At 36.1% G+C, this 21,286-nt stretch overlaps 1 protein-coding gene across 28 annotated transcripts in view; it reads left to right on the top strand.

Annotated features, from left to right (window-relative positions):
• Positions 1 to 21,286, top strand: part of MPDZ (multiple PDZ domain crumbs cell polarity complex component) — a 225,062-nt gene that overhangs the window by 147,908 nt on the left and 55,868 nt on the right. For 10 of the 28 annotated variants that reach the window (XM_020969728.1, XM_078152490.1, XM_078152491.1 and 7 more), the window contains 7 exons: positions 664 to 862; positions 4,266 to 4,307; positions 9,611 to 9,715; positions 13,417 to 13,512; positions 17,155 to 17,332; positions 19,992 to 20,102; positions 20,659 to 20,742. In XM_020969728.1, coding sequence (XP_020825387.1) covers positions 664 to 862; positions 4,266 to 4,307; positions 9,611 to 9,715; positions 13,417 to 13,512; positions 17,155 to 17,332; positions 19,992 to 20,102; positions 20,659 to 20,742 — 815 coding nt within the window. The remainder of the gene's footprint in view (positions 1 to 663; positions 863 to 4,265; positions 4,308 to 9,610; positions 9,716 to 13,416; positions 13,513 to 17,154; positions 17,333 to 19,991; positions 20,103 to 20,658; positions 20,743 to 21,286) is intronic. The other 18 variants (XM_020969738.2, XM_020969742.2, XM_020969743.2 and 15 more) reach the window with 5 other exon arrangements.

Here is a 21,286-nt window from a genome sequence, read left to right on the forward strand (position 1 = left end):
TAAGCACCTTCTATATGCAAAACACTGTACTAGGGGAGGGTTATTCTAAAATAAAAACAAAAATAGTCCTTCCTTTGAAAAAGTTGTATTCTACTGAGGGGGAGGGGTGTTAAAAATAAAAAGAAAGGAGTAAATACGGGAAGATTTGAGTCCTGTGAAAACTCTTGTCAACCAATCAGAAATGGCTTACTGTAGAAGATATCATTGCAGGTGAACTTGGATATTGCTTTTGGTCATAGTATAGTTTGATCAGTGAAAATTTCTCAACATAGGCAGAAAACAACCTAGGGGATGATGTTTGATCAGTGTTATTTTCTTGATTTGATAGTCAGAGGATGGGATATTTTATTAACTGATCTATTCTGTGATACAGACCCATTTAGTTTTTAAAATGGTGAATATTGAACATTTTATCTTCAGTAAACTTCACTTTAAATTAGAATAAATTTAATTTGGAATTAAATTAATTTAAAAGTGATTTAATTTTCAAAAAAAAATTAAATTAATTTCTTCCTCTGGTAGTTGGGTGACTTTTCTTTTTCACCATTTGGCTTTAAATAACCTAACAAAAGCCAGTTTGTTCTGTCATCTGTAGTCCCCATTTACCTAAAATATTGAAAACTTATGTACACAACAAAATCCTTTATTTCTGTTTCTTCATAGGGATGACGGTAAGTTCTAACAAAGATGGCTCAGGAATGATAGTTCGAAGTATCATCCATGGTGGAGCTATCAGTCGCGACGGCCGGATTGGTGTAGGGGATTGTATCTTATCCATTAATGAAGAATCTACCACCAATCTAACTAGCGCCCAGGCAAGAGCCATGTTAAGGAGACATTCTCTCATTGGACCTGACATAAAGTAAGTAATAGTTGGGAAAGAGTTTTGAAAAAATTAAAAACACTAAGGCCTATATGACCTATAAAATTAGAGGATCTAAAATCATTTAAATTTGTGCTTTTCAGTTTTCTTTGTTATAAATCTTTCAAATCAACATAATATTTGTTAAACATTAACCACTTAATAAGTTATATATTTTAAATGTATTGTCATGTTTTTACAGTCATTTCTCCTTAGATACTCCATACACCACATTCATTTCTTCCTGTAACAAAAAAAAACATATAAAAAAATTCTTGTTAGCTATCACATTCCTTGCATTATTTCTCTTTCTTGCTGCATAACAATAGCTATTTATATTTAAACGCTGCTGTTTTTTCTTTAACTTTAGTTGTAGGCTGAGGATACGTTTCCTGTGACCTTTCTACCCCTAAGCCTGTCACTGTGAAAATCATTGGAGGATTTGGGGACACTCTGGGTCCTCAATAAATTCTAGAAGTGAGGGGCGCACTAAGAAGAAAAACTGCATTGAGCATTAGGACACCCACGGGTTGTACAATGCTGAAGGAGGTTTCAGAGCTAAACAGTTTGACCAGAGAGTCTCAAAAATAGGTCTGGAACAATCTCTGTATTCCCCAATGGAAACTCTCTAGTCTACCCTTGTCTGGGGACCTAATCATATCCTGGCTCTGCCATTTCCTGTGTGACTTTTATAGGTCACTTAAAACAGAATGAAGAAAGCAAAAAAATCCCCATGCCTTATTTCCTTCTCTATCAAATGGAGGGGTTAAATTAGAGGAGCTGTGATGTACTTTCTAGCTTTGGATTTATATTCCTAAATAATCAGTGCTCTTAGAGTACGACAAAAATGTTACCTTTTTTAACTTCACTAAACTTGTCATATAATATGTACCTGTAAAGTACTGAACCTGCTTCCTTAAGCCACCTATAAAATCAGTCTTATTGTTTTATGGCCACAATTTCTAAGGTGATTGTTTTCTTTCATATAAGGCAGCCTTGTTTAGTTGTGATGAACAAGGGGCCATGGAGTCAGAGGATCTGAGTTTGAACCCCATGTCTTCTACTTGCCACTGCTTTCAAGTCACCTTTCTTTACCTCTCGGGCTCCTTTCCATATAGCTGAGAATCCTGTGATCCTCCACTTTCCATTCCTGTATAGGGAATGTAATAGAGCCAAATCTGATGTTCATAAGCACCCAAGCATAATGTTCATCTGGAACTGGAGTTAGGATTGCTTTGTGTAACTGGTTTTGTGCACTGCACGTTATTCTACTGACATGCATTTTATATTACTGGCTCTCCTACAAAGAAAGTATGTTGAATTTTCATAAAGAAAAGCCACAATTGCAATCTGGTTTTCATTCTCCTTTCAATAAAAAGCAGACATATATCTTCTGACATTTTTCTGGTTGACTCTGCTGGTTATATATAAAAGAAGTGTTATTATTATATAACCTAGCCCCTTTTTCCAACTTCATTAATGGTTTTTCAATATTTACATGTCTTAATTAATCCTTGATTTTAAAATGAGGTCATGTAACTTTAATAATCTTGACCACAATTTAAGTACAATTGAAAATTATAAATATTATCTAAGTACACACTAACAAAAGAAAACATGTCTTCTTTTCAGTGTTCTTTTATACTATCATTTATTTCTCTGGAAAAGATAAGTGGGATATAAAGGGACAAGAACCACTTATTGGAAAATATTAATTTATATAGTTTATCTCTGGCATCGTCTATGGATAAGGTGATGACTGAATCTTTTCTTTTGCTGTATTATGATTTTTAAGTTTTTTGTTATTGGAGCTAATACAGATCACTTTCCCTTTTCCCGAGATACCTGAATTGGAACTCAGTACCTGCTATCCTCAGTGTTCTAGTACATTGCAATATTTGTAAACTCTTGTATAACAGGGATATTGTGACTATAATTTAAAATGACATGCCTTAGCTCCTGTTTGTGACTTAAAACGACTTAAGTGAATTCTGTTCCTTCTCCACAATTGAAATTGTTGCTCTTCTCTGTTGCTTATTCCTTCAATTCCTCACCAGAATTTGTTAATTTCATGTTGAAGATAGCTTTATTCTGACCATCAAGAGCATCTAGAGAGGGAGTCTGGCAAGTAATTTCCAAAAAAATAAAGAAAAAAATGTGTTAATATTATGAGGGGGAATCATAGAAACATTACCACCAAGTCTTGCTTCGGATGGTTGTAGAGTTGGCTCACTAGGCAAAGAATACAAAGCAGGAAGGAGATATACATGTACACATATACATCTACATACATACATATATACACACACATACATACATATACACACACACACATATATTATATACATATATACATATATTCCTTATAACACACACTAGAATGGATACTAAGCAAATAAAAACAAACAAACAAAAAACAACATTCAGCCCCTCTGGTCAGCTATTACAAGTGTTGGGGAGAGAGGGCATTTGTCCTTAGTGTTCTTCCCTTGTCACCAGCCTTGCATGAAGCTAGGACATAATTTCCCTCAGATCCCATTTTATCTTCCCAAAAGAAACATTATTCCCTTGTATTTGAGTGTACAGGAGCAGAAGAAGCCTCTGGACTGCTGAGGTTTCAATTTTGGTTTAAGATTTCCAACTGTGTTGAGAGCTTAGACTAGGCTTTCTTCTACAAGGGGGGGGATTTTGGGGGGAGAATGATGGCATTATGGATAACTTGTTAAGAGGAGATCTAACAGAAAAAAAGGCATCCCCCAAAATGAAATATAAAATTGCTTGGCTTCAGGAAATTCTATGTTTATTGAGAAAATGCTTGGATATTCTTGAAAATCACAATACATGGCAACTCTGTGTGTGTGTGTGTGTGTGTGTGTGTGTGTGTGTGCATGTGTGTGTAGAGAATTTGAGTTTTAAGAGTTCAAGAACAGCCAGTTTAAGTTCCAGGTTTCATTATTTTCTGGGGAAAAGCAGATGTGTAGCCTCACCAGAATGCGTTCTGTTTCACTTCTCACTCCACCTTGCCAGGAGCCCTTATATTTCTGTAATAATAGCCAGGGTTTTGCGCTTAGCAGCAGCTGCTAGTAACATCTGCCAGATAATTACTGAGCTGAATCAGAATTCACCTGCCTTAACCTAAAGTGTGGGATGAATTCCTGATCAAGGAATAAAAGATTGATTGCAGTTACATTTTTCCATGCTTGTTAATAATCACTGCTATAGACATCAGTAAAGAGCAGATGCTTTCCGGGGGAGGTGTAGATGGGAGGGAGGTAGAAAGAGGGGGGAGAACAGGAGCACACACTTTTAACTACATATGTATGCATCTCACATTCAGCACAAGACACTGACATTTTTTAACACCATTGTAAAAAGATGCTGCATCGTATGCTTCACATTCTAGATCTCCTCCAGCACCTGCTGATGATCAGGCCCCCTTTTATGTGTGAGTATTGGCGATTCAAAAGCTCATTATTGCTATATGTTGCAATTTGTCTGTGAAACCATTTCATGCTTTTATAACATCCAAAAGCAGGGATGCATCCAGATATAGATTCAGCATATACATTTCAGCTTTTTTACTTATTCATTTTAAGCATAAATTCCAGCAGGGCTGAAAAATGGTTGCTGCGTTTTCAGACTGATGATTGCTAGCCTATTTGAAAAATTGTATTTTCTAAACATTGAGCTTTCAAGCTTGTTTCAAGAGGATAATGCTACCCGTGAGTTCTAGCACAGTATCTGGATTAATCTCCGTGTCACATTTTCTACGGCACTAATGTTGTTATTAGTGTTATTTTTTTTTTGCCCCTTCATGTATTCCTGAAGGTTAGTTTATTTTTAAGTGTGTGTATATATATAAATATATATATATATATATATATATATATATATATATATATATATATATATAACACTGGCCATCAGATAAGTTGTCTTCAATGTGTTCCATATGTGGTACATAACACAGTTTCAGTTTTTTTTGTTGTTGTTGTTGGTGGTGGTGGTGGTTTAGAGGTTGTTTTGTGTGACAGTGTGGCCAAGCGTGTGTTCGGTACCCTCGTTGCACTGCACGCACCCTTGTGTTATGGGATGTTGATGTTGCTGGTTCTTGCTTCTTCGATAAATCTTGGATAAATACTTATGAAACTGCCTTTCCCCCCTCAGGTTTCTGTCTGGCAGGCATCTGTAGAGAGCTTTTATTGGTCCAAGGAGGAAAATGAGAAAAGGATCTCGAACAAAGCTCTTTACACAGAACTTGTATGGATGCTTAACATCTCATACATAAATTAAAAATGTTTCACTGGGTTTTGTTTTCTCTCCATTGGGTTCTCATGTTCTTTCCTCATTACTTTCCTAGACTTTTCTTCAACATTTTTTTACTGTGATTTGGATAGTTGACAAAATTTTTAAAACTGTCACCTATCTCATAGTTTAGGCCCTTAGTTAAGTACTCATTTTCCCCATATTTAACATCATGGACTCTCCTGGTATTCACCTATTCACTTACTTGTTCATTCAACAAATATACCATAAAGAGAGGCAACATGATGGAGTGAGGCTAGAAAGTGCCTCTGATAAACTAACTATGTGGCTATGGGCAAATCACTTATGCTCTTTTATTTGAGGGGGGGCCTAAGCAATGGGGTCAAGTGACTTGCTCAGGGTCACACAGGTAGTAAGTGTTATGTGTCTGGGGTTGGATTTGAACTCAGGTCCTCCTGAACTCAGGGCCAGTACTTTATTCACTGCATCTCCTAGCTGCCTCAATCACTTATACTCTTGATGGCTTAGGCAAATCTCTCAGATTCTAATTATAAATGAATTTCAAATCTTGTTTTGAGAGCAATTCCATATTGGGAGTTCCCCAAACTTAAGCAGTCACTGGTCTGAACTGCCTGTCTCCTTCCCCCACCAAAGGTGTTGGGGGATGGGGTGGGGAAGAATTACATAATACAATGTGCTAGATTTGGGGGGAGATAGAAACTCTGCCTTTACAGGGCTTACAATTTAGATTTTTATTATTTCTTCGGAAGAGTTTCAGTACTTTCTTATTGCTTCATAAACCACTTTTGTGAGGCAAATGTCTATCTCTTCATTACCATTTTGAAGATTAGATGAATGTAGACGTTAATGTCAGAATCCATGGCCTTGCTAGTCAGGTGGAGCAAAAGAAGATACAACCCGGGGACATTCAGATAGGTCATTGCAGGATGGGACCTGGGACCTCCATGAAAGACTAATGCTCTGGGGAGTTAGGTCAAGTTAAAGAAATAATCCAGCACTCCCTCCATCTTACTTCTTATACCTTTACTTCCCTTCTTCAATCTTTGCCTATAGAATAACATCCCCACTCATCTTAGTCCCTTGAATGTTATCAACCTGCACATACTGTGATACTAACATAGCCTGGTCTCTATATTATTGGACTCCATATTTGGACCATAGGAGTGTACTGCCCTTTCCTTACTCTTTCATTTGTCTAGCATATAGCAAACCTGCTTAAAATACCATAAGACAATTAATTGCCATACCCAAGATCAAACAGTTATTAATTTTGGGTCCAGAATCTTTTAGGTCTCCTGAATTCCAGGTTGAAACTAAATCCAATAAATTATTTCCTCTTTCATTGGCTAATTACGTCACCTGGCAAAAATGTATACAAAGGGAGAGGTTCTATAAGGTTGATGTATCTTCGGTAAGAGTATACCTACATGTTACGTTGGTGATTTGGGATAGAAAGCTAATTAACAGGACATAGTGATGGGCATTGAAGGGTGAAAGGGGATAGAGAGACCCCCACATAAAGCCATATAACTTCCTCAATTGATAAATTAGGTCACTTGAGTAGCATAAAAAGATAATCCTCAGTCCTGCCAGAAAATACTGAATCTTCATGTAAATATCACCCTCGTGTTGATTTTGTAGGTATTTTTCACATTATTTGTAATCTCTGTATTATACAGTTGTTGGTCCATAAGTACACTTTAGTTACACGAATACACAGACTTGATCTCATTTAATAAATTTAACTTGCCCCATTACTCATTGATCTATAGCTCAAGTTCTAACTAGGGAGCCCAAAGCATGGTTCACTAAATAACATAATGGGGTAAAAGCCAAATACTTTCCCCACAGTGGGATACTGAGCAATCCACAAAGCGATAGGAGGCGATACCTAGCACAGTGTAGTGGTTACTCCAGGAGCATTTAGTGAATGAACAAATGAATGCTTGTACTTTAAATGTCAAGTTAACTTTTTCTAAATATCATTAGAGGAAGATGGTGAAGGTGAAAGAGATATTTTTGACATAGTTTAAACAATTTGATGTCATATTTCGGAGTTTGAGGCTCACCACTTAGTGGGGCTTTTAGGTGGTCCTTCATAGTGCTTGCTAATTGAAGTGACTGGTTTAGATATACAGAAAGAATAAAAGTAGCCCCTGGATAGGCAAAGCTAATGCAATGGGCTATTAAATTTGGTGTATGCTGGAACCTAGACACATTCAGAGGAGTTTGATGCTTTACATGTATTTCCAATACCAAGAAATCATTGTGAGCCTTATTATCATTTGGGAACTGCCATAACATTTATTAATCACCTACTACTATCATGGTTTCCTGTGAACTTTCAATGGAAAAATTTGGCTGCTTATATTCCTGTAATACAAAATGAAAACTAATGCTACCCAAAGGACATTCAATCAATAAGCATTTATAAAATGTGTTCTATGTACTATGCACTGTACTGGATATTCAAAGACATAAATGAAACAGTCCCTGCCCTTAAGGATCTTACATTCTATCAGAGAGATTGCATGTGCATATATAGGTATATACAAATTAGATTTAGGCCAGGAAGATACTAGTAGTTTGTTTATTGTGAAAGCGTTCCTAGAGCTGAGTCCTGAATTATTCTAAGGATTATATGAAGCCAAGGTGAGGTAGAATATAGGACATTCTAGGTATGTGACACAGCTTATGTGATAGAAATGGAGGGTGGTATTTGAAAGAGTAAGAAGGCCAGTTTGACTAGAACGTAAGGTACATGAAGGAAAATGATACGTAATACAACTAGAAATGGAGATTGAGTCCAGATTGGGAATGGCCTTAAATGAAGTCAACCAGAGGAGTTGACATTTGACCTTAGAATAGTAAAGAATAATTGGAATTTATTAATAAAGATTTGCAGTTTTTTGTATAGTCATCTTTTTCTTATTATGTTATGGAAATGCTTGTTTTATTGTATAAGTTAAAAATAAAATCAAAAAAATTTTTTAAAAAGGAATAACATGGTCAGACCTGTACTTTAGGAAAATCATTTTGTCGCCTGTGTGGAAGATGGAATAAAGAGGGCAAGATGAGTCAGGGAGAATAAATTAGGAGGATTTAGTCCAGGTGAGAGCTTTTGAGGATTTCAACTCAGGCAGTGGATGTATCAGTGGAAAGAAGGGGCTACACTTTAGGAATGTTGTGGAGGTAGAAACAGTAAGATTTGGGAATCGATTGGATATGTGGGATAAGGGAGAGTGAGGAGTCAGTGAGGACTCTATGGATGCAAATTTAAGTGGTACTATTGACAGAAATAGGGAAGTTTGATAGAAGAGTGAATTTTGGAGAAAAGATAATGGATTCTCATTTGGACGTGAGATACCTATAGGACATCTAATTAAAAGTGTTTAATAGGTAGTTGGATGCAGGGCTATAGCTCAAGAGAAGGTCTAGGGCTGGATATATAGATCTGGTAGTCATTTGCATAGAGATGATCATCATATCCTTGAGAGCTGATGAGGTTACCAAGTAAAAGAGTGTTGAGCAAGAATAGGAGTCCAAGGAAAGAGCACTGGGGTATAACCGCTATTTGGGGGCATGATGTGGCTGATAAGCTATCAGAGGAGATTGAGGTATAATCAGATAAGTGGGAGAACTGAGAGAGAGCAGCAAAATAAAAATTATATCCCAGGTGAGAGAGGAGAGAGTGTTCAGCATTGTTAATTGTTGACAAAAAATTAAGAAATATGAAAAGAAAACCATCATGTTCATCAACTAAGAGGTGATTGGATAAATCATTTTGAGTTGAATGAGGACCCAAGCCAAATTGTAGAAAGTTGACATTTGCCTTCACTTGGAGGCCATGATAGTAAACAACTTTTTCTAGGGCATCATTTCATGTGCCCATGCTACTAATTCAGCTCTGTTCAACACACATTTTTTAAACTACTTGAAAGTGCCTGACTCTGCTCAGTACTGGAGATACCAAAGATGAAAATAATAATGATAAGCGCCTTCCATTGCAGTCTAATTGTGGTGTAGTGCACTACATTTACACCAACTAGAATGTGATAAAGGCACGCAAAAAGCCAGACAAAATGAAGTTGGTAAATTTGAGGAAGGTGAAATTGCTCAGGGAAAGCTTACTAGAACAGATCAAGAAATAGTTTCTAATAGGCAGAAATGAGGAAAACATGAATTCAAAGCGTGGGTGACAGCCATTTAAAAAAAAATTGTTTACTTGAATTACAAATAACACATAGATTTTCAGAGGCTTCCTTCCTAATTTGGTTTGTTTTAGTATATTACACTCAGAAAGATCTTTTTTTACATAGAAGAAAAAACTTTTCTAAGAACATGACTAAAGAATAGCAACATTGAATTTTTGCCCTTTTGGAAGCTTCTCTTATTTTTTCCTTAACATTCTGCTAATCTTTGATATCCCTTTTTACTTTTATGTAATCTCTTATTTTCTAGGGTTACCTATGTTCCTGCAGAGCTTTTGGAAGAGTACAGAGCAAATTTAGGACACCAGTCTGGGGAAACAATGTCGCTTGATATGTTTTCATCTTATCCTGCCAGGTAATCAAAATACTCTCTAGTAACTGCCCCCAAAAGGGTTTGTCAAAACTGGAAGACCATGGCTGAGCTCAGCTTTTTGCTTATGGAATAGCAAGAATAGGATTTTGAGGAGACATAATGAACTGGAAAGAAGGGGCAGGGGGAAATAGAACGTGCTAATTTCCACTCATGTCTGTGCAAAATTATTTCTCGGCTAGCATTCAAGTCCTAGAGCTTAGTTATGTGCAAGGGACAGAGCTGGAAGAATGAGCCCTTTCATAGTTTCCAAATGTGAGCAGCTATTCTAAAAGTTGCTTCTGTAATCTCTAAGTAGGTTATTAGAATTCTGTAAACTTCTGCGTGGACAGTTAGGTGGTGCAGTGGATAGAGTGCCAGGCCTGAAGTCAGGAAGACTAATCTTCCTGAGTTCAAATATGACCTCAAGATATTTACTAGCTGTGTGACCCTAGGCAAGTCACTTAACCTTGTGTGCCTCAATTTCTTCTTCTGTAAAATGATCTGGAAAAGGAAATGACAAACCATTTCAGTATCCGTGATGAGAAAACCCCAAACAGAGTCATGAAGGGTCAGACACAACTGAATAACTAAACTTTTGTATAATGCCGTTGACATAGAGGCTCTCAAGCAGCCACCCCATGCCCCCAAATAGTGCTTATGCACCAGTGCTCTTTCCTTGGCCTCCTATTCTTGCTTAACACTCTTTTACTTGGCAACCTCATTCTTTTCAAGAGTCCTGATTCTAAGGAAATGTTTAATCTAGAAAATATAGAAACACATGGAAAGTATACTATGAACCCGAAGAGTACCAGCAATAAAAAATATAATACATTGTTTAATAACATAATCAACTGTTTTGGTTGCTACTCTAAGGTAAAACCTATTTGCTGCTGGTAAAATAGAAAGCTTCATGAGGCTCCTTTTTTCATAAACTATTTCTTTTTTATGTTAGGGAATATTTCTGTTTATTAGATAAGATTTTTAGAAAATACCAACTTTTATAGGTTAATCTATTTACAATTACAAATGTCATTGAGAATAAAAGATTTATGGATTTCTTAATTAACTGAATAGTTTAGCTAAATATAATATGCTGCCCTAAAGTTTTGCAGTAGCACCATACCAATGAGGAATACAGAAGCATTTTTTTAACTACGCAAAATTTTCAAATTGAAAATAACCTTGTTTAAATTTTCTTTATACATTAACATACAAGCAGTCTCATTTTATGAGAAATCTAAAAGAATAAAAATAACTTCTGTAACTATTTGCTAAATAACAAATCTGGAAAAAAATCATTACACCAAAACTTTACAATACTCTATATTAAACAAAAAGAAAATCTAAATATATACTTTTTACAAGATATTAATTCCAGAATAGATTAGGCAAGTTTTTCCTCTTTTAAAACTTTTTTGTTCCATGTTTCATAACACTAGTTATTTTTGTTTTATAAAAGTCTTTATATAAGTTTTGTATCATTAGTTTGCTTGTTTATTTGTTTGTTTGTTTGTTTGTTTTGGTGAGGCTATTGGAGTTAAATGACTTGCCTAGAGGCACACAGCTAGTGAGTGTGTCTGAGGCTGGATTTGAACTCAGGTCCTCCTGACTCCAGGGCTGGTGCTCTGTCCACTATGCCCCCTACTTGCCACTATATCATTAGATTTTAACCAGATATTTAAGTGATTGATTCTGATTATGTCCTTTTATAGATTCAAATAATATCAGAGCTTGAGTGGTACTTAAAAACCAATTCGACCAGGGATTTTTTTTACCTTTTTTTGTGTTATAGACCCCTCAGGCAGTCTGGTGAAGTCTATAGATCCCTTCTCAGAATAATGTTTTTAAATGTTTTAGGTAAAATTTATAGGACTTTAAAGGAATTTTATTATATGGAAACACATTGTCAAAATATATATATTTTAGGGGCAGCGAGTTGGCTCAGGGGACAGAGCACCGGCCCTGAAGTCAGGAAGACCTGAGTTCAAATCTGGCCTCAGACTTTCTGACTGTGTGACCCTGGGCAAGTCACTTAACTCCAATTGCCTAATACATACATATACATATACATATATACATATGTATATATATATGTATATATGTATATGTGTGTATATATGTATATATACGCACACATATATATGTATATATGTATATACATGTGTATATACACACACATATTTTAAAAATCAAGTTCACAGACCTCAAGTTAAGGACTCCTGATCAATTCCAACCTGTCCATTTGATGGATGGGGAGACTGAAACCCAAAATGATTAAGTAATTTGCTTGAGGTACTACAGGTACTAAATGGTAGACCTGGATTTTCTGATATTCAGTCCAGTGTTGTTTCCACTATGCCATTCTATTGCTGCAACTTTGTTTTACTCTGCACTGACTTCTTTGAGCATCAGAATATGGGAAAGCTCAGTGCACCTGCAGAAATGGGTCATTTTGAGTCTATACTGTTTTTCAGTAGGATTCCAGCTACTGTAAATAATCCCCTGGTACACTTTATTTCAGTGAGCTTTAAATGTGATTTTAAAATGACATAGGCTATGTTTTCCCTTTAGAAAAAAAAGTGTTCCTTTGCTGGTATCTGCTGTACTTACTGCCAATCAGAAATCCAGATATATTTTCTTATATAGTTAGCATTTGGTAAAAGCAAAATTGCAGCAGACATGGAAAGGGGGAAAATCCAAACACAGTCTGTATTCTAATAAGCTTCCTATGTAAGGAAGTGTAGCATGTGCCTGGTAACTCCAGATGGGCCACAGCTGTGCCATAAACATATTCTGTTTTTCTCTTATAGTTAAAGGAAAAACACTTGCATTTGAAGCTCTTGGTTTTTTTTTATTTCTCCCAAAGCTTTTGTTGAATCAACTCATGGGAATGATTAGCTTGAAACTATTGATTTATAGATGGTAAGCTACTTGAGAACAGGAAGAATGCTTTGCATATTTTTGTGTCCCCACCTCCCAGAGTGCCAAGCACTGTGCTTTTTTCTAAGTAAGTATTTGCTGAATAAATGAAGGAATGAAGAAATTATTTTGCCTTTAAAACTCAGATGATATTTTTCCATTGTAGTAGGAGGGAAACAGATTTTTGCAGACTCTATATTTATTCTTAGAGTAGGGGTTTTTAACCTTTGTTGCATCATGAATGCCTTTGGTAGTCTAGTGAAAACTATGGACCACTTCTTGGAATAAATTTTTTTTGGGGGGGGGCTAGGCAGTGGGGTTAAGTGACTTCCCTAGGGTCACACAGCTAGTGTTATGTGTCTGAGGTCACATTTGAACTCAGGTTCTCCTGAATTCAGGACCGGTGCTCTATCCACTGCACCACCTAGCTGCCCAGAATATTTTTATACCGAATAAAGGCAACCAACTTTATTGAAATACAGTTATCAAAAAATATTTTTAAAGCAAACAAACAAGTTCATAGACCCAGAATAAGAACACTGGTCTTAGAGATTTATTCTATATCTTTTCACTAAGCTTATGACAAAAGGTTTTTATCATCATCTCTTGCTTTTGACTACAATCATGTAGCAGAGGAGTTGAGTGAGTAGGAACTTCACAGTGCTGAAACAAGTAGTTGTTCTGAAGGCTTTATGCTCATGCTGAAACAGATAAAATAGCAGGTAAGAAATCTGTGGGTGTTTTTACAAGTATTTTAAAGTATTCAGTACATCGCTCTTACACAGGGAAATCCCAGAACTCCCAGAACGTGAAGAAGGAGAGGGAGAAGAAAGCGAGCTTCAGAATGCAGCCTACAGTAGTAACTGGAGTCAGCCAAGGAGGTGAGTTTCTGGTTGAGAAAAGTCTTTGTAGGGATTTTGGGATGTATACTTACGGATCTGGGCAGCATGCTCTTTAGGTTTCTTCACTACAATAGAAAATGCCTTCATTTCATAAATTGGGGGGAAAAAAGAGTCCTTGTATGATTTCAGATTACTTAAGTATGATGGTATTTTCTCGTACGCACACTTTAGTACTTTGATGTCCAGTGGTTTAGCTGGTACAGTTTTGTAAACAAAAGCACATTAAATATGTAACAATGTGCCACAAAGGTGCAGTCCTTCTTTCATTCTTCCATTCCATTCATTCTATGTATACTTACTATAGAGCTGGTAGAGCACCATGATTGGTATAAAAGGATAAGAAACAAATAATTATAATAAAAACTATGGATCATTCAGTCAATAAACATTTGTCATGTGCCTACCTACTATGTTCTAGGCACTGCCTAAGCACTGGGGATTAAAAAAAAAAAGCAAAATACAGTCACTTCCCTCGAGAAGCTCATAATCTAAGGGAGAAGGCATACGAACAACTATGTATGAACTATATTCATTATATATATATATATACATATATATATACATACACACACACATACATATATATGTTTAGGAATAATTAACAGAAGGAAAGCATTAAGATTAAGGAAAATTGGGAAAAGTTTCTAATGAAGGTGTGATTTTATCTGGGCTTGAAGGAAGTTAGGAAGTGGGGATGAAGAGGGAGAACATTCCAGGCATGGGGGACAATTGAAAATGCCCAGTCTCAAGATGGAGAATTTTGTTCAAGAAATATCAAGGAGGACAATGTCACTGGATTGTGGATTATGTGAGGGTAGTAAGGTATAAACAGACTGGAATAGCGGAGGAGGGGAGGCTAGGTTATGAAAGACTTTGAATGCCAAACAGAAGATTTTATATTTGATCCTGAAGATAATAGGGAGCCATTAGAGTTTATTGAGAAAGGGAGGTGGAGAGGATGACATGATCAGTCTTATGCTTTAAGAAAATCACTTTGCTAGGTGAGACTGGATGGGAGACAGACTTGAAATAAGCAGATAGGTCAGCAGGCTATTGCAGTAGTCCAAGTATGGGGTAATGAGGGCCTGCACTACAGTGGTAGCAGTGTTAGAGGAGAAAAGGGAGCACATATGAGAGATAACAGGTCTTGGTAAAAAGATAGGATATTTGGGGTTAGAGGGAAGGAAGAGTCAGGGATGACTGCTACTTTTGTTTAGTGGTTATTATGTTCAGAAGGCTGTGCTTGGGCATGTTGTTATATTAAGAGGAGATAGAAAAGTTTTAGAGACATCATGAACCTTATAGTTTAGTAGGAGTTATATCTTGTGTGCAAACACAGCCAGGTGTGATATGCATTGCTACTTGATAAATGCATCAGAAAGGCATAAAAGTAAGTGTTATGCAAGGTCATAGGGGAAAGTAGTGGGTAGAAGAGAATTTGGGAAAGTTTTCTTAAGGGGCCTTTGAGCTGGGATTTCAGGAATGAGTGGGACTTCATCAAAAAGGAGATACCACGAGGAGAGATCAAGAACAGATAACGGTAGTTAGCAGGTAGTGTTGTGTATTTAGAAAATATGCCCATGGAAATATGAAGCATGGTGGAAAGTACTTGGGAAGAAATCAATGGAGGGAGAAGCAGAAATTATAGTACTGTTGAAATAGAGTAAAGATCACCTGGACAGGTGGGAAATAGATGAGGAGTTTGGGAACCACAGTTCTGATATAGAGATTTTGATACAGTAGTTGATGGGAAACTTCATTTATCCAGACATCTGTTAGGGCTCTCTCTGCCCAGAACAGAGAAACCAATTATTTCATTTGTTTCAGTGATAATTTTATCCTTCAGAAAGTAGAGAAGAAATGTAATTCTGGAACTCATTCCTAAGAGGGAGGAAGTGGTTACTGGGGTAAAAATGATTGGAAACTTGTGGGCAAGTGGCCATCTGTCTTAGAATTTGTGATATAGAAAAAAAGGAAAGCAGGCCTTTTCTGACATGCATTTTTGTTTTGGGGGGGAAATATTTCAAAGGTTTCAGAGAAATATAGATAGGATACCATGGCCTAAAATTCTGCAGGGGAAATCAGCCTGAGAAGGATGAAAAGTTATTGAGAATGAAATTTTGAGGATACAAAAATAAGTATTTACAATAGGAAAGGAAAAAAAAAGTTTATAAAGCAACAGAAGGAACTCAAACTGAATTTGTAAAAGACATGTACAAAAGATGGAAGAAGAGACAGCTGTTGAAGAATATACACAAGATTAAGGACCTGAACTAGAATGATGCCTTTGTGGTTAGAAAGGATAGGGATATGGGAGGAGAGGTAGAATTGAATATAGTAGAGAAAAGAAGAGGAAAGGATCAAAGATGACTCCAAGGTTACAGAGCCAGGGGACTGGCAGTGTGGGGACCTCTGCAAAAAAAATTAGAGGTTTAGAAAATGGGTAGGTTTGGGGGAAAGGTGCTGAGTTACATTTGAAACATGGGAAATTTTGGGATGCTGTTGTTTCATCTGCAGGTAGCAGGCAGTTGGAGGTTTAGGAATAGAGTTCAGAAGAGAGATTAAATCTTGATATATAGATTTTTGAATTATCTGCAATGAGATTTTAATTAAACTCGAAGCAGCAGCTGAGATAACCAAGAGGCTAGAGTGAAAAAAGAGGAGTTAGAAAAGAGCCTTGAGTGAAACCCAGCAGCTGAATCATCCCTGAACAAAGGAGTTTTTCTCAACTGTAAAATGAATATGATATTAGTCCCACTACAGACCTCACCTCTTTGTGAGGTAAGCCCTTTGTCAACCTTCAAGTGCTGTAGAAATAGGAGTTATTTTATTATAACATAGGGTTTGCCAACCTAGATAAGTTGTAACTCTTCTTAGCCAACCTCACACTTCACACCATTTCCCTCATATTCAAACCTGTATACAGGTGTAAGTGGAAGGCTTTTTCTTTGCACTCAACTGTTCTCTTACATTATTTTGGCTGTTCTTCTAGCTCCTCATTAAGTCTGCCTATTTGATGCTTCTCTCTTCACTTCCCTGTTCCCTCCCCCAACACTCCTACAAATGGCCTCCCACACACACAAAATTTGCTTTTGTGGGCAATTTCATTTACTGTATGTGACCCCCATTGCTATACTGATAGATGGATGTATTCCTTCCACAAATACTGCTCACAGCTTTCTACACCTGAGTGAGCTAGCTGCTTTGGCGGAGAATTTCATCACCTTCAGCATTAACCTAATAATGAGATTCTCCTGACTTTACTGGGCTGGTCCTCAGATGAAAGACAAAACTCTTTGCCAAACCTATTTTCAAAGTCTTTCTAGGCTGTTAGGAAGTACTCAAAATTATGCTTTGCTGATGTAGCCTTTGAGAAACCAGGGCTCCCTCCCATACTCCACTGAGGCATTAGGGTAAAACTTTAGTGGAAACAAATATGTTCCTTGCATATATTTGCAAATCTTTGTAAACAAGTTCAGAATATTTGCCAGACATAGGATATAAATATTTAGGAAAAGAAAGAACTGATTACACATAAATTATTGTTTCAGGAAGTTGGACAAGTGACTCTTGCAAAACTAATATGAATATAGAAACTTTGCTTCTTTTTGTTTTTGGTAGGGTCGAGCTATGGAGAGAACCAAACAAATCCCTGGGCATCAGCATTGTTGGTGGACGTGGGATGGGAAGTCGGCTAAGCAACGGTGAAGTGATGAGGGGTATCTTCATCAAGCATGTTCTGGAAGATAGTCCAGCTGGCAAAAATGGAACCTTAAAAACGGGAGATAGAATAGTAGAGGTATCCTACAATGTCATTTTCCTGCACTGAATATTTTATTTTCTTTTCTAAGGGAAAAAAAATTTCACTATTTTTCAAACATTGTAGTGGAGCCCAGTCTGAGTCAATGAGAAAATTTCCTCTACACCTTAAAAATATATGTGTATATGTATTTGGTGATGTTTTTATTCATAGGAGACTCATTCGTGAACTTCGTGAAGGAAAAAAAAAATATATATATATATATGTATGTATTGGTTTTGCTTACAAAGCTCTTTACAAACAGAATTATAAATTTGTTGATTTTAAATGAACAAACTTTTTGTATAAAGGAAGGAAAATTTTATTATCACTTTTCTCTTGCAGGTTAATTTGATTGTTTTTGGCTTTTCTTAGTGGATCATTCCTGTGACATCTTTTAATTCCCCTTGTACCCCAGAGGAAAATTTTTTCATCATCCATGTTTTATATAGTTGCCAAAAGCTTTAATTTATCATATGCAAACATATCCATGTTTATATATATATATATATATATATATAGATAGATAGATAGATATAGATATAGATATCTATCTATCTATCTATATATATATACATACATACATAAGTGTATGTATATGTATATATATATATATATATATATATATATATATATATATATACATACATACATAAGTGTGTATGCCAGGATGTGTGATTTTGTCAGTATGGACAACTCCAAGGATAGCAACTAATCTAACAGCCACTTATTTAGTAGATAAGCCCTAGGGAGTTGCTTTAACCACTGAGAAGTTAGTATGGCTGGTTTCCAGTCACTTGGATAATAAGGGTCAGAGGCAAGATATTGTATCTGTGTTTTTCTGACTCCAAGTCTATAATTCTACCCACTATGCAACACTGCCTTTCATAAATGTATATTTCATACATATAGACATAAATTTAAATTATCCTCAAGAGAGAGAATCAGGTAACATCAGTCTCAGGACAACCTGAATTCAAGGTGAATATATGACGTTTAATGGCTGCATGATCCTGGGCAAATATTTGACTTCCCAGTAATAAAGTAAACTCTTAAGACCCTAAGTTGTGATAGGTAAGCTACTGTGATTGATAAAGAGTCAGCCTCAGAGTTAGAAAGATCCACTTCTAAACATCCTAGTTGTTTGATCTTGTGTAAGTCATTGATCCTGTGATCCTCTATCTGGAAAAGAGGATAGATAGCTCTCTTTCTTTTCTTTTCTTTTTTAAATTTTGTGATCATGCAGATTGGAGAATGGTGGGCTTTTCTATTTGATGATACTTCCTTTCTCAGTAACTCATAGTCACCCAACTATCATCAGAAAGCTTATTGATCATGTTTCAAAAAAGTCTTAGGAGTCTAAGAATATACTTTTTCTTTCTTGCACTATCACAAAGCAATTTCTTCTATGTATTCTTTACAGTAAATGTCCTTGACCCCACCAGAGAGGACAACATATTGAAAACTTCTCCCTCAGAGGGGAGCAACCTTCCATTTTTGCACAATATTGTGTGAATAAACATTCTCAGTTGAACAGGGAGTCACATTACTCCCTTGCAGTTAGAGAATAAGTTACTTTCACATGCTTAAACATGACAGTGACATGTCTCTGTTAAGAAATCCTGATCTATTAAGAATGGGAGTTCTACAAAAAGTTGAAGACTTGTTAATGTTTACTGAAAGATGCACAATTAAGTAATCAGACCATTTTACTGGCAGAAATTTTCTAGTGTGAATGGAGATGATTCACATTCTAAAGATAATGATATTTAATGCATATGGCTCATGTTTCTTTCCTTTCCAGAATTGCCCCTGTTGACCTTGACTTTGCTGTTTGGACTTAGCATATACCACAACTGTAATCACTGGAGATGATGAAACCATGAATACAATTCTCTTTATTTTCCCACCAGGATTAGCATTTGGCCTTTGGACTGTTTCTTTTTATTTTCTCTATTTTCTGTCATTTGATTATGATTCAGATAGGCAGTTATATTAGATAAAATATAATTTTAACTTTTATTTTAAGGCTATTTGTGTAAAAATTACTAACAAATAAGCACATTTCTTGGCTTCCCGCACCTATCATGTCTATTGCAAAAAATCTCTTTTTGCAAAACTAACCGTACTGCATAATATTGAGTATTCCAGGGCACCAGAATAGGTTTTTCTTTATCAGAGGAACTGTACATTGAATAAGAAAAAGAGAATGGCTGAAAAAAGAAGGGGAAATAATCTTTATTACTCCACAAGAAGTATCATATTTAGCGATCTTTAAGTGGTAAAGAAAAAAGTTAAAAGATTTTCACAACAAAAGTTATATAACTGTTGAATTTCTTTACATCATTTCTTAAATGATAATGATGTGTTCATTATTTAAGAAACAACTTAGCAATATTAATAAAAATAGAGAATTCTCAGTTCCTTTTTGTCAATCAGGTTTACTGGAAGTCCTGAATTTCTTATGGCAAATGCACTGACCCAGCTGAATTCTCAACAAAGCTGGTTTTAGAGCTTGCCAAAATGCCAAAATTCTTTCAAAGCTTTGAACAGATATTCCTGATGCCCTCCTGGTAAATGATTCTCACTCCTGAGACCTACAAAATGCTCCATTTCACTTTAGCTTCTTATAATGTTAAGCTGAGGCCTTCCATTGCAGGTGGATGGAATGGACCTCAGAGACGCAAGCCATGAACAAGCTGTGGAAGCCATACGGAAAGCAGGCAACCCTGTACTCTTTATGGTACAGAGCATTATAAACAGAACGAGGGTAAGCATCTGCAAAGTGTAGAAGAGGCATTTGAAAATCTTCCTTGATTTAGAGTTTAATGAAGGGTCAAATTGTCTATGCAAGCAAAGACAGTAATTCTTGAAATCTCCAACAGACTTGTTGCAGTTTTTTTTTAATTTTTGATGCAGAATCCATGTGGAAATCATTTCTAGTTTGATTTATACAAACTTGAAAATTCCTATTGAAAGAGCTATCAGCAAGGTGTATTGGTGGCCCTAGAGGTCTGATTCATGCTATGGTCACAAAGGATTTAAGGAAAACTCGTTAAAGAGAAAAGCAGCATGGTAATAGATAAATGGAACATTCAGTGATTACCAAAGATAATATCTTAACAATCAAGAGAGAGCATTGTACTTTCAAAATTCTAATCTCTAAATGAACTTCTGTGCTAATCAAAACCTATGATCACATGTGAATGAGGCTTTCTGTATCCGTGTGCACCACTTAAAGCTAAACTTCCTCATTACGGATTCTGTGTGAACTGCATGTCTATTTACTAGTATTTACTAGTGGTTTCGTAACTTCTGTTTCCCAGCCAGAGTCTGTGTCTAGCACCTCATCAGCATCTGCTCTCTGTGGGCAGAAACCTACTAACCCATTTTACCATCAGTCATCTCAGGTAAAGTGATTTTTAAAAAACATTTAATGAATTGTTTTGGGGACAGAAATGCTATCTTTAGAGATGGAAAAGTTTATAATGACCGCTAAGAATGAGCATTAGGCCAGCAGTTTATCATAACATATGTTTGCTTCAGGCTTAACTTCTTTGTGAAATTTTCTCATAGCTGGCTTTAATTAGGGATATGATTGTATTGAAAAGTCTGAGAGACATAATTTCTGGGTGATTAATAACAATTTTATTAATTATGGCTATCAGATCATTAATAAAGTGATGGTCATTTGTCTTTCTTTTGTAAACCAAAGACAAATCATGTTGGCCACTTGACATTTATATATCCTTGGAAGAATGGGTGTTCCCAATGACCAGAAATCAACTATGATTGGTTAACAACTAATGAGAGGATGCATGTTATAATGAGATGGGTTTATTCTAATGAAGAGCTGGGGACTTGACTTTAGAAAAAGTTTAAGAAGCCTTGATCTACACAAAAGAATCTATCCTCTACTATCTATGAACAATGGTAGGATAAGAATTCCACCTA

This window comes from Phascolarctos cinereus, unplaced genomic scaffold, assembly GCF_003287225.1.
Source record: "Phascolarctos cinereus isolate Bilbo 61053 unplaced genomic scaffold, phaCin_HiC Scaffold_4;HRSCAF=312, whole genome shotgun sequence".
NCBI classification, from domain to species: domain Eukaryota; kingdom Metazoa; phylum Chordata; class Mammalia; order Diprotodontia; family Phascolarctidae; genus Phascolarctos; species Phascolarctos cinereus.